Below are 14196 nucleotides of genomic sequence, written 5' to 3'. Positions count from 1 at the left end.
GGATTCCATATGGTTCACCACTGCATGGATGTGATCCATTGAAATTCTCTTGAAAGCAATGTCCCAGCATTTTGCATTGTGGTAGACTTAATCCATCGCACAGTTTAACATCTCCTGACTCTGAAGTGTCTTTTCATGAGTCCTCTTTGTTACAAGAATTTGAACAGGGTCTCGAATTTGAAGATAACTTCCATGCTTCCTAACTTCCAGTTACCATTCCCACCACCACCACCACCACCACCACCATCAAAAATAAACATGATAATTGTTCTTTCCCCGGTCAGATAGTCAGTCATGATAAATATAAAACCGGAAACCTGATGAGTGAAATTGACAGGAAAAATTAAAAGCATAAAACAAGAAAATAATTTACCTGTGTTTTCTATAAAAGAGATTGAAAGCCAAGAAGTATATAGACACAATGGTACCAGTGGTGGCCAGAAAGATTGAGAGCCAAAATAGTTCCTGAGTTAAAGGTTTGTCCATTTTATTTCAAACATCCATTGAACGTGTCCCACTTTGCTACAAGACAAAAAAAACTAAATCAATAAATTTATAGAATGTGATTTATTAATATTGTTGCTACTGCTACTATTATTACTACTCTTCATAGGCTGTTACTAACAACCAATCTGTATCATCATTAGCAACTGCAGTGCCGCTTTCATCATCATCACCATCATAGTCGTTGTCAATTGTCGCCTTCATCGTCATCAACATCAACATCATCGTTGTCATGGTCAGCATCTCTAACAGCAACACAATCATTACTGACATTAATATTGATTTCTAACACAGACACAGCTTGTCAAATTTTGGACAGGGTTGAGATTGATCCCAGTAATTCACTTGTACTTTATTTTATCAATCAACAGAAGGTGAAAGACTATGTTAACCTTGGTGGGATTTGAACCTAAAACATACTGAGCTGTAACTAAATACCATAAGGTGCTTCGTATGACACTCTAATGATTCTGCCAAACCACCATTCCAAACTGTCATCAATATCACTGATCCACAAGGCAGCAAGTTAGCCAAACCATAAGCAAACTCAGCAAATTGCTTAATGGCATTTTGTCTGTCTATACATTCTGAGTGCAAATTCTACCAAGGTCGACTTTGCCTTTCATCCTTTCAAGGTTGATGAAAATAAGGACCAGTTGAGCACTAGGGTCGATGTAATTCACTTACCCCTCCCCTGATATTGCTGACCTCATGCCAAAATTTGAAACCAATATTACTAGTCCACTATATTATTATCATCAGACCAACATTACCAGAATTAATGTCAGCTAGAAGTCACTTCTGTCTTCGACAAAAAGCAGTAACAATAATAACAAAGCCAGCAGTTTTTCATGGGAAAGAATTAGTCATTAAAAAGCTCCAAGGATTTGAATGGTATTTAATTTTATTAACCCTAGATGAAAGCAAAGTTGACCTCAATTAGATTTGAACTCAGAATGTAGAGAACCAGAACTAATATGGCAAGTTTTTTTCCAACACTTGAACAATTTTGTCAGTTCACTGTCTTAACAATAATGATTACTGAAATAGCAACAACAATATGAAGCACTTAGGGACATGTAAAAGAGAGGCAACATGATCTGATTGCCATACCACAGACTACACAATAAGTCTTCACTCATAAGTAGATCACATAACATATCACAATGAAAATAAACCTCATACACCATACACCCTCATACACTCTCTTACAAACCACAAATTAGTTTTCACTATCTCACTTACAAACCACAAAACAGTTTTCATTATGACATTACAGGTCTCATAACGTCTTCATTTCTGTTTTATAAACCACCCAACATAACTTTGCAATCATACTACAGGCCTGACATGTCTTCACTCCCACGCAACACTCCACAAAGCATTCCTTCACTCCTGTACTTCACACCACATAACATCTTCACACTACACCACACATCACACATACCTTAACTACCTCACTACAAGCTACACATCTTCACTCTATTCTATGCACCACACAATACGCCTTCTCTCTGCACTACATGCTTCACAGCTTGGCTTCACTATCACACTACATGTCACACAATAGCTCCATGATTTTTAGTGTCTTAGTCAAAGAAGGACAAGGTTCCTTGTCCACTTTGAACACTTCCAAAATTAGTAGGAGGAAAGTATTGAGACTTTAGTTTCAACACTTAAGGCAACCACAGACCAGACAGTGGTGTTAAATAGGGAGGAGACAGATTAAGAGTGGTACACTTCACAATACACATGTCCTCATTAACATACTACAACTTATATGATGTTCTCCATTGTACACTACATCCCATGCAGCATATCTTCACTGCCATATTATGTGCTACGGTGCTACACAATGAATCTTCTACCACATTAAACAATTACACATGTTCTCAATGTTATACTTCCTCTCATGCAACCAAATGCTACATGAGAGAGTGTATATTGTAGGGTCAATACACATTGAAGTTTTATGTGAATGTAAACTATGAAAACAAGAACAGCAGTAATAGCTGACAACTTGGTCTTGTCTTACCATCATGTGAAGTCTGGATTACTAGAAATGGTAGTCAAAGGTTTAAAGTTTTAGCAACACAACATTTTCTTCAGACTATGAAACATAATATAAAGTGAGATATTAACTTGATAACAAAGGTACTGGCATAGTTGCTGAATTTTTCATTGGTGCTCATTGTTGATCGTTTAAGCTTAATGTGGACAATTCCTGTATAGGTAAGATTATTGTGACAGAAGCGTTAAGTAACTTAATTTTCAAACCACCAAATTCTCGAGTGTAGAGTGGGGATTTGCTAATCCTCTAATCTGTCATGACCTGTATATGTACCATTCAAAGTGACGTGTATTGATGTTGTAGTCTAGCAAATCTGAAGTACATGGTCAGATGCTTAAAAGAAACAACAATAACAACAACAGCAATAGTAGTAACACCAACAAAAGTAACAATAGTAAGAATTATATCAGTAACAATGACAAAAACTTGACTAAGAAGCCATTACTACATGCTTTCTCTATTATATGCTCTGCTCTTCACCTTGTAAGAAATAACTGTTAAATCAAAGGATAAATTGTTTTAGATACCAACTACATGACAATACAATGCATAACCTGGTGTCAACATATTTAATGCAAAAAGAATTTAAAAGCCAACAAGAAAAGCGTTGAAGCTCCTATTTGTTCTGCTGTAGTGGTAGCTCTCTTTAGTCTAATTTTATACTCTTTACTCTTTTACTCTTTTGCTTGTTTCAGTCATTTGACTGTGGCCATGCTGGAGCACCACGTTTAGTCGAGCAAATCGACACCAGGACTTATTCTTTGGATGCCTAGTACTTATTCTATCGGTCTCTTTTGCCGAACCGCTAAGTTACGGGGACGTAAACACACCAGCATCGGTTGTCAAGTGATGTTGGGGGGGGGGGGACAAACACAGACACACAAACATACACACACACATATATATATACATATATATACGACGGGCTTCTTTCAGTTTCCGTCTACCAAATACACCCACAAGGCTTTGGTCGGCCCGAGGCCATAGACAGAAGACACTTGCACAAGATGCCACGCAGTGGGACTGAACCTGGAACCATGTGTTTGGTAAGCAAGCTACCTACCGCACAGCCACTCCTACGCCTATGTTTATTTAAAAAAATTTTTTTTTTTAGAGGGTAAATAATTTCAACATTTGGAACTAATTTGGAATTAAATTCTTCTGATCAAAGCATTTCAGGTATTTATGTCCCTGTCTGTCAAGGTAAACTTAGTCATGTACTAAGTACAGATCAGTAAAAAAAAAAAAATATGTACCAGACAGAGTATTGAGATCAAATGAGTAAAAGTTTGGAAGGCAGAACCCCAGCATGGCCATAGTACAAAAACACTGTAAATAATAAAAGAATAAAACAGAAAATACATTTCCAGTTTTCCATATCCATTGAAACTGGCCATATATATAACAGTCAAATTTTATCAACAGAATCATTTGTTTCCCTGCATGAAACTGCATTTATAACCTTTTTTTATTTCTAGTTCAAAGACATAAAACATTCATATAAAATGGGTGATTAGTGACAGGAATTGAACATAGCAACATCTATATTACTGCTGAATTGTATTTGAGTTTTATTTGTTGTGTTGTTGGAAAAAAAAAGTTGCTATTAATAGAACTTTAAAAAAATCATTTAATCTTCTTTTTATGACCAGCTTGAAAATCATTTCTTCTTCCTTTTTGCATCAAATGAGTGATATTTAATTAATTATTCAAAATGATGAGAGTTAAGTGAGCAAAGATACATCCTGTTTATGAAGGAAATACTGGGAGGGTTAAAGTGTAAGTACTCGTTAATTATTAATTTAAATTTCTTTATCGCTATGAACAGTGATCAACTCTAAGGGGTGTCTTTATTGTAAAATGGGAAGTACCTGACCCACCGCCACCACCACCAACAACAAAAAAAAATTGTTATATCTTTGTCTTTTGTCTGTTTTAGTCATTGGACTACAGCCATGCTGGAGCACTGTCTTCAAGGGTACAGTTGAATAAATCAACGCAAATACTTATTTTTAAGTTTGGTACATATTCTATCAGCTTGAAATGAAATATTAAGTTACAGGAGATGTAAACAAACCAATACCTGTTCTTAAGCAGTGAGGGATAAATACATGTATACATTAATATATAAATGTGTGTGTGTGTATATATATATATATATATATATATTCATACACACAGATACCGTGGTACTCCGTCGTTTACAACGTCGAGGGTTCCAGTTGATCCGATCAACGGAACAGCCTACTTGTGAAATTAACGTGCAAGTGGCTGAGCACTCCACAGACATGTGTACCCTTAATGTAGTTCTCGGGGATATTCAGCATGACACAGTGTGACAAGGCTGACCCTTCAAATTACAGGCACAACAGAAACAGGAAGAAAGAGTGAGAGAAGGTTGTGATGAAAGAGTACAGCAGGGTTCGCCACCATCCCCTGCCGGAGCCTCGTGGAGCTTTAGGTGTTTTCGCTCAATAAACACTCACAACGCCCAGTTTGGGAATCGAAACCGTGATCCTATGACCGCGAGTCCGCTACCCTAACCACTGAGCCATTGCGCCTCCACATACATACATACATACATACATACATATATATATATACACACTATATAACAGCCCACTAACTATTCTACCTGTGCACAAATATAAACTGTGGGTATGATTATCTACTATGTATATTTCCTATTTAGTACTGAGAATATTTCATTTATGAGGACATACTCCTGTATTTGTCTGAGTGTTGAGTCAACTGCATGTAATCTTGAGCAAATGTCTTCAACTTAAGCCTGAGATCGACCAACGCCTTGTAAGTGAATTTGGTTGATGGAAACTATGTGGAAGCTCACTGTATATATGTGTGTGTTTTTTCGTGATTATGTGTGTCTTTGAGTTTGTGTTTGTCCCCCACCCCTACCATTGCTTGATAACCAATGCTGGTTTGTCCGTGTTTCCCATTACTTAGCAGTTTGACAATAGACCCAATGGAATAAGTACAGGGGCCAACTTGTTCAACTAAACCTTTCAAGACATGGCTGCAAGTCCAGTGAATGAAACAAATAAATGATGAAAGATAAGGAAGATAATGTTGCATCATTGATGTCTGTGATTTGGATTTGCCAATGACCTGATACTCGCAATATTCTCTGTTAAGTCCTCTTAAGCCATGTTTTACTGAGAGTCATTTGTTTGTTGTTTTGGTTTTATTTCAGCCAGAATATAAAAAAAGTAAGGGAAAAGTATCAGCTGTCATCAAAGATTAGCTTTATTCATGATACAAATTTACAGTATCACTATAAATACTGATAGCACACACTCACACACATAAACACATGTGTATGCATATGTGTGTATATGTGTGTGTTTGAGTATGCTTGTGTGCATGTGTTTGTGTGTGTGTGTATGCGTATGCGTGTGTGTCCAGGTCATAATGTTGTAGATCATAACTTAATCTCATAACATATCATCCGGTATATTTTCATTCAGCGATGTCAAATAAATAAATATCTGAACGAAAATATACATTCATTGTACTCAATATTCTTTTCTACTCTAGGCACAAGGCCCGAAATTTTTGAGGAGCGGGTGGTTGGGGGCAGTAGATTAGATCGACCCCAGTATGCAACCGGTACTTAATTTATTAACCCCCGTAAAGGATGAAAGGCAAAGTCGACCTCGGCAGAATTTGAACTCAGAAAGACGAAATACCGCTAAGCATTTCGCCTGGCATGCCAACGATTCTGCCAGCTCGGCACCTTCACTGTACTCAATATTATCTGTCGCTTATTTCTAACCTGAAATACTTCGTTCATGATATTATTCCTATTTTCTGTCGTTAGCTATCAGTAACTATCATTTCTGTCAGTAACTTCATAATAAATCACAACTGATCCAAAATAATTTGTGTACTTATTCTTCTTTATATACAAATTCAAAATAGATAATAGAAAGATATGATCTTTTTTTTTTTTTTGCATGGAAAATGAAAACAAATGTGTATGTTAAGAGGTTAAAGGATTTTAGTCCACTCTTTAGTGTTGAAGGTAAAATTTAATGGTGTTAAAGTATACAATTTAAAGTTTATTTTTGAATATATTTTTTGCTAATTCACCAAAAGATAACGATGCCAAAAACATATGCAATTTTTGTGAAACATCATAATAATAGATGCAGCAATTCGGAAGTAATAAAAAAACAATATGCATTTGAAGAAACAGTATAAGCATCCACACAGTTTTGAGTAACAGTTTACAGACTACGAAAAGCAGTCAGTTATCTCTCAAATCACACCCTAATCTTCTTAACCAAAATTAACAATAATATTAACCTTTTAGTATTTAGATTATTCTACCAAATGTGATGCTTATTTATTCACCTATTATTGAGTTAATCCTGCATTATCTCGTAGCTGTGAGATTTCTGTGATATGAATCTTTACTTTGGGAATGATATTGTGGGTTAGGTTTAAGAGGCTGGATCTGAATGCTTTTGAACATAAAATTGGTCAAATATTTAGGGTGGAAATGGCTACTTTGAATGCTAAAACGTTAAACAATGTAGTCCAAGAAAAACTCTTTGATCATAAGATTGCTCAGTCAGGGCAATAATAACATCTCCAGTAGGCTGGACAGTAAAGTTGATCACTGCAGGATTTGAACTCAGTTCTCTTCAATATGATTAAATCTTTTTTAATTGTTTCAGTGATTGAACTGCAGCCAAGCTGGGGCACTGCCTTGTAAGGTTTTAGACAAATAAATTGACCCCGGTGATTATTTTTAAGTCTGGTACTTATCTTTTATTTATTAGCCCTTTGGTGAACTACTAAGTCACAGGCCTGCAAACATAGTAGCATCAGCAGTCAAGTGGTATGTGGGAGGTACACACAGACACAAAGACACACATACATATGCATACATACATACATTTATATGCACACACAATATATATATATATATATATATATATATATATATATATATATTGTGTGTTTGTGTGTGCGCAATATGCTTTCTGTCAACCAAATTCACTCACAAAGCATTTGTCAGCCAAGGCTATTTTAAAAAAACACTTACCCTAGGATACCACACAAAAGTACTGAATCCAAAATCATGTGTTCCTAAAGAGATCTTCTTAACCACAGCCAGAATCGACATACAACACTAAAATTCAATAAAATTTTGTATAAATCTTCCAACAGAGCATCATTTTCCTTTTAGCTTACCATACAATATTATATTGCTCAACATTCACATTAATTTTCTTCCTTATATAGCAGAATATACTGTGTATTCTACCTTTATATACACCCACACCTGTAGAATTGTACCTACCTTCCTGCTTATCTTCTTTCACACATTTATATTTACAGAGAAGACAAGCTTTTTTTTTCTGATGTTCAAGGTTTCATACAAAGAAGAGAACCTGAAAGCATATATTAGACAAACATTTAAGCCTTGAACAGACAAACACAGGAAAGCACGCATACTCCTCACACATATATAAAAGTTCATATATATTTGCATATACGTACACACACACATTATATTTCTATTCACATGTAAGAGTGTGTGTGTGTGTGTGTGTGTGTGTGTATGAATAGACAGACAGGCAGAGAAATAAGTAAAGAAATAACAGAGAGAGACGAAGAGAGAGAGAGAGAGAGAGAGAGAGAGAGAGAGAGAGAGAGAGCGACAACTATTCAGATACACAGATAAATTCACAGACCGACATATAGTGAATAGGAAATCTGGTAAGGTAAAGATTATAGTTAAACCAAAGTTTAAGAACAGGAAACAGAAATACCAATAATATACATAAAACCATACATGTATGAATGTATGTATGCATGTATGTATGTATGTATGTATGTATGTATGTATGTATGTATGTATGTATGTATGTATGTCTGCATGTATATATGCATGCTTGCATGTATGTATGTATGTATGTATTTATGCATGGATGCCCTTCCTAATGACAATCACTCCGAGAGTGTAGTGGGTGCTACACGAAGGCCAGTCAGGCGGTACTGGCAACGGCCATGCTTAAAATGGTGTATTTTACGTGCCACCTGCACAGTAGCCAGTCCAGCAGCACTGGTAACGACCTCGCTCGAATGTTTTTTCACGTGCCACCAGCACAAGTGCCAGTAAGGCAACGCTGGTAACGATCACGCTCAAATGGGACTATTATATATTTATAAATATGAATATAGGTGTGTGTTTGTGTGTGTGTGTATCTTTTAGTTGGCGTTTATAGTGGTTCACAAATCCATTCATGTGGCAGGATGGCTGCTATATATATTCGGGGAGTCGAAGGTAAAGGAATCTTATGTTCAATAATGTGCGCAGCGAGTTAAGTGTTTCTCTTGGGGATGATCCAAGACTTATTATGGAAATTAAGAAGGCAAAAACTGTTCATATGTCAGACGAATTTACAATATCTGTATTTGAAAGTCTAACTTTATCATATGACTTGTCATGTTATATCTAACCTCTAATCATGCGAAGAGAACACTTGTCTGTGATATACTCTACCATTTATATATATATATCATAGTTCAATTAATAGGTCCTCCTGTTGATCGAATGAATGGACGACTCATCGCTGAAACCTACGGAAGATTCAGTAATGTCAACAAAACATTACTTCTTAATTGTATTAGTTAATAATTGAATTTGTGGAATGTTTTAGGATGACTGATATCGTTAGTTATCAACTACAATCTCCGTGGTTATGGCCAAATCTTATCTTCAATTTGCATCCTTTGAGAAAAGAAGCAGCCAAATGTTTAAAAGTCCTTCACGATTTTACCAATAAGGTAAGCAAATTACGTACAGTTCTGTCACTTGTATATTGTGTTCATACTCTGTGTCCTTTTCCATTCTGTTTCATTGGTTTGCGGCCATGTTGGTCCAGAGCATACACGGTTTGTTGATTGTATCATACCAAGTAATAAGTTTAGGCTGCTTAGTACTATATCGTATTGTATTGATTTGTTACGTCTTACCTTTCTAAAATAACAGTGTTTTGAATCTATACGCAGACAAGGAAAACTGACAAGGAGAACTACATATTTATCTGCTTGTGTATCTATTTATATACTTTCATATCTACATGCACACATACTCACACACACACGCACGCACGCACACACGCACACACACACACACGCACACACTCACATACACACATAAATGTCGAATAATGAGAATGAGTGTTCAACACAACATTAATAGATAAAGATTCTTTATTTGTATATTAAGGCTACCATTGGTTTCATGTGTGTGTGTGCGTGTGTGTAAAAGTGATGTGATTCCACACTGTTTCCATTTAATAAGTGTTAATCCCTATGCAATGAATAATACAAGGTTAAATCACAAATCATTTGTTCAGCTAGCCTTGTAGTGGGATTGAATCTAGAAACATGATGTCATGAAATTTATATCTTAACTAAACAATTGAACCTGTATGTGTTATTATCCTTACTTTTTCATATCTTTGTCATCATTTATCACTTATGAATTTTACTTTTATTGTAGATGATTAAAGATCGCAAGGAACTGTACCTAGAAAACCTGAAGAAAAGCTCCAACAGTAAAGATGAAGATGAAGAGAGTCATGAAAAGAAAAAACTGGTATTTTTGGATACTCTCCTTGACAAATTGCATGAAGGGGAAATAGACCAAACAATGTTGAGAGAAGAGGTGGACACATTTATGTTTGAGGTGAATTTATGTAAAGTATTAACATTCATTAAATGGCCACTCATCTGGGATGAAATGTTAATAGCATTATAAATATTTCCTATTCATTAACCATATTTAGAATTACAATTCGTTTTCAATATTTCGATTTAGAATACATTTCTACCTACGTCTATCAATGGTCTTAACCTGTAGAATAAGGGGCTACTTCAGCGATGTTTAACTTTTACAAATTCATGAAGCACTAGAGATCAAGCAAACCCTTGATGTGCATCACAGTTGAACGTTTTTTAATACTTTAAAGCACAACCTTCAGGAAAATATAGAAAACTGTTCCATATCTTGTTTTATTAGTCATACCTGTGCTTAATAAAGTTACAAATAACACCATTATTTCGACTCTCTACATTAACCCTTTCGGCCCGGCTGCTGCATATTGGTACCAGTCAAAAACTTTACAACCCAAATCTTTAAAATTCCCATTTTATGTGATGCAGTATAATACTGCTCTGGTTTTTCTGGTAAGTATGTAGCGCCAGACGTATGATCGGAGTGTATGACATTATAATGACTGCTCAAAATGCTCGCATGCATACAAACCCCGCCACCATTACCAACTGCTTTTAAGTGTTTATTATTGATTCTCATGCTTTGGTAAGTTATTTATAACATCTTCTTCATTGTAAACCTATTAATCATAAACATATTGTGTATAATTTATAAACATTGGATGTTACGATACAACAATGTTACGATACAACAATGTTACGATACATATTTCTAAAAGTAAATTTCAGTATGTCAATTGAAATGAATACAAAGATTTTTACTTGAACGTAAATAAATAGGTGAGATAAATATCATGAAAACGTAACATAACTATTTTATTCTAGCAGCTTATAATCTTTATCGTGTTTTTGTATTTTTTCTGTCCTTGCTACCAATATTGCAAAAGGAAAGCTTGATGACACTGAAATAAATGGTGTACCCAAATGGTACAAATACGTACCGGACTAAAAATAGTGTCTACATAATTGGTACAGTCATAAACCGTCTAATAAGCATCTACACGATATAGTTTTACCAAAATTTTAGAGAAGATACTTGCAAATCTTGAGAAAAAATTCCGGGTTGAAAGGGCTAACATGAATTTTCGAAAACTTTAAATCATAAATCTAAAAATCCATGGTGCAACTAGTTAACACTTGCGAGGCTCATGTGCAGCAAGGTGCATCATTTCAGTTCACTATATTCTCGATATTCTAAAACTGTCCAGTATTCAATAAAATGAAATATTTACATTGTCCCTCTAGGGTCATGATACAACATTAGCAGGAATTTCATGGACATTATACTTCATAGCCGCTTATCCAGATGTACAAAAGTAGTTACAGAAAGAAGTCGATGATTTCTATGGTGAGTTGCAAGCTTTATAAACGCTCTTGTCTTACATCCCTGCTGCTGCTGAGAACGTCTGCTCCTATTCCTTTGTGGGGAATTCAAATTACTATTCCCAGCTGTCTGACATTAAAAATGGAGTTCCAAAAAATATTTGAGTATGCATTAGAGCTGTTCTGGATCTCACCCGAAATCAGCAGAGTGATTGTGGATTATTTCAGCAGGTTCAATACGAGCTTTATATCACGAAGAATTATTCAATGTCTTGGCACAAATTAGAAATAGGAATCGCAACCAGGTGTAAAATACCAGTCATATGATACCACAATCATCAAATGAAGATCGACTTTCCAAACGACACATTTACGTGTACAATGGAGCATTGTCGGCAGTATGTGAGAACACAATGGTGAGAATCCTGCAAATATTGTATAAGTTGATAAGCTTGGTACAGTTGAGTTTCAAAGCAAAGCAATCGAGTAGTGTGATTCCTGTAAAAGGAAATATGAAAGAATAAGACTGAAGGAGAGATCATACCTATAATACTGTAGGAGACTATAAACAGCCAGATTAGATTGTATTTCTGTCAAAATTTTTAAAAAATGCCATCAAATTTTCAAATACCATCAAAGTTTCAAAGTTGGTATAGTATTTATGTTTTCACTTTTGCAAGACAAGATACAAAAACAATTGAAGGCGGTGAGCTGGCAGAAACGATAGCACGCCGGGCGAAATGCTTAGCGGTATTTTGTCTGCCGTTACGTTCTGAGTTCAAATTCTGCCGAGGTCGACTTTGCCTTTCATCCTTTCGGGGTCGATAAATTAAGTACCAGTTACGCACTGGGGTCGATGTAATCGACTTAATCCCTTTGTCTGTCCTTCTTTGTCCCCTCTATGTTTAGCCCCTTGTGGGCAATAAAGAAATAAAAAAAACAATTGTTTGTGGGTCAACAACAAATAGACAGAACTTAGAATAATCTCCGATTTGTTACTTTAGGGATTATTAATGATGACGACGGCGATGATGATGATGATGATGATGATGTTGTTGCTTTAAAATTTTTCTCTGTTTGTCAATACAAAATATATTTCTTATTCAAGGTGAAAATGAAGAACCGACACTGACCAACCTTAAGAAACTAGTTTATCTGGAATGTGTTATCAAGGTAAGTAGAAATTTTACGAATAGCTAAAAGGCGCTAAACATATTTATTATATAAGATTATGATTTTGTGAAGTTGATCAAGTTTTGAGCTATTATAATAAACAGTAAAACAAAACATAGCGGTGCTATAATTGATAGCTTTAATGATGAATAGGCATATTAAGTGTACCCCAATCTTCGCAGCACGTATTCAGAAAAATGTCTTTTGTGCATTAAAGCACATGGATGTTTGCTGACTGGTAGTGAGTGAAAACAATTGCTGTTCAATGACGGACTTGGAGTGGGAAAACAACTTTGGTTGCATGCGTCAACTCACGCTCACCACTTTCTGCGAGTGACAAGCAAAGATATCAACTTTTAGTTCAATATTTTTAAAAAGCTTTTTTGGACAAAGCTTTCAAAGTACTTTTTCAGAATGCAAGTAAAAAATGGGGGGGGGGGGGAATAAAAGAGTAAAAGAAAAAGAAATCAACTAGCCCCTTATGGTTATAGTTAGTTAGATCTAAAAGAGGCTGAAAATGTAATCGCAAATATTAGCCAATTGGGAAATCTTTCAACGATAGCTGAAAATTTCTTGGGCGCAATGAAACTCACATCTTACTTGGCTATAAAGGAACACTACTACTACTACTACTACTACTACTACTACTACTACTACTACTACTACTAATAATAATAATAATAATAATAATAATAATAATAACAATAATAATAATAATAATAATAATAATAATAATAATGATAATAATAATAATAATAATATTAAAGAACGGCAGCTCCCCATTATGTCGCATATGCCAACAACAAAATGAGACCATCGATCATGTTGTCTCCATGTGCAGTCTGCTTGCGCCTACAGAGTATCTCAACCTAAAATACTGTCTATGTGATCTCAAATTTTAAAGCAAACACATAATTTTCTTATGGCTTCTTAAACATTCACTTGAAAATAACTGTACAAATCCAAATATATGGTACCCTAGGCATAACACCTACATGAACTTCTAACTTGTTGTCTCTTGAGGTCTCTGGGTGAGACTTGGATCCAACTTGTACAAATGCAAAACAAAAGTCAAACATAAAATAATAATAATAATAATAATAATAATAATAATAATAATAATAATAATAATAATTCTGATGTTTCTTCAAGGAAGTTCAACGCCTTTATCCATCAGTTGCAGTTATAGGACGAGTGGCCGCTGAAGATTTCAGCGTTAAGAAAAGAATTTAGAGTGTGGCTAATATGATTCTTGATATACTGGTTGGTTACATCTTGAACACATTTGAATATAAGCCTGTATGATCTGGGTCCCCCTTTGGCTACCCAACTTGCATGTTCTCTTCTATCGT

General features: G+C 35.2%; 1 protein-coding gene across 1 annotated transcript; it reads left to right on the top strand.

The window, feature by feature from the left end:
• Nucleotides 1-8824: 8824 nt before the first annotated feature.
• Nucleotides 8825-14062, top strand: LOC149135453 (cytochrome P450 4C1-like). Its single transcript, XM_089351861.1, has 5 exons — nt 8825-9394; nt 10116-10301; nt 11594-11696; nt 12780-12844; nt 13997-14062. Exons 1-3 carry the CDS (start codon nt 9269-9271, stop codon nt 11666-11668), a joined length of 387 nt encoding a protein of 128 aa, XP_089207987.1. The 5' UTR covers nt 8825-9268; the 3' UTR covers nt 11669-11696; nt 12780-12844; nt 13997-14062.
• Nucleotides 14063-14196: the final 134 nt, after the last annotated feature.

The sequence above is a fragment of the Octopus bimaculoides genome, chromosome 5, assembly GCF_046866305.1.
Source record: "Octopus bimaculoides isolate indiv1 chromosome 5, ASM4686630v1, whole genome shotgun sequence".
NCBI lineage: Eukaryota > Metazoa > Mollusca > Cephalopoda > Octopoda > Octopodidae > Octopus > Octopus bimaculoides.
The sequence above is the reverse complement of the archived record's forward strand: the minus strand, read 5'-3'. Positions and strand labels throughout refer to the sequence as shown.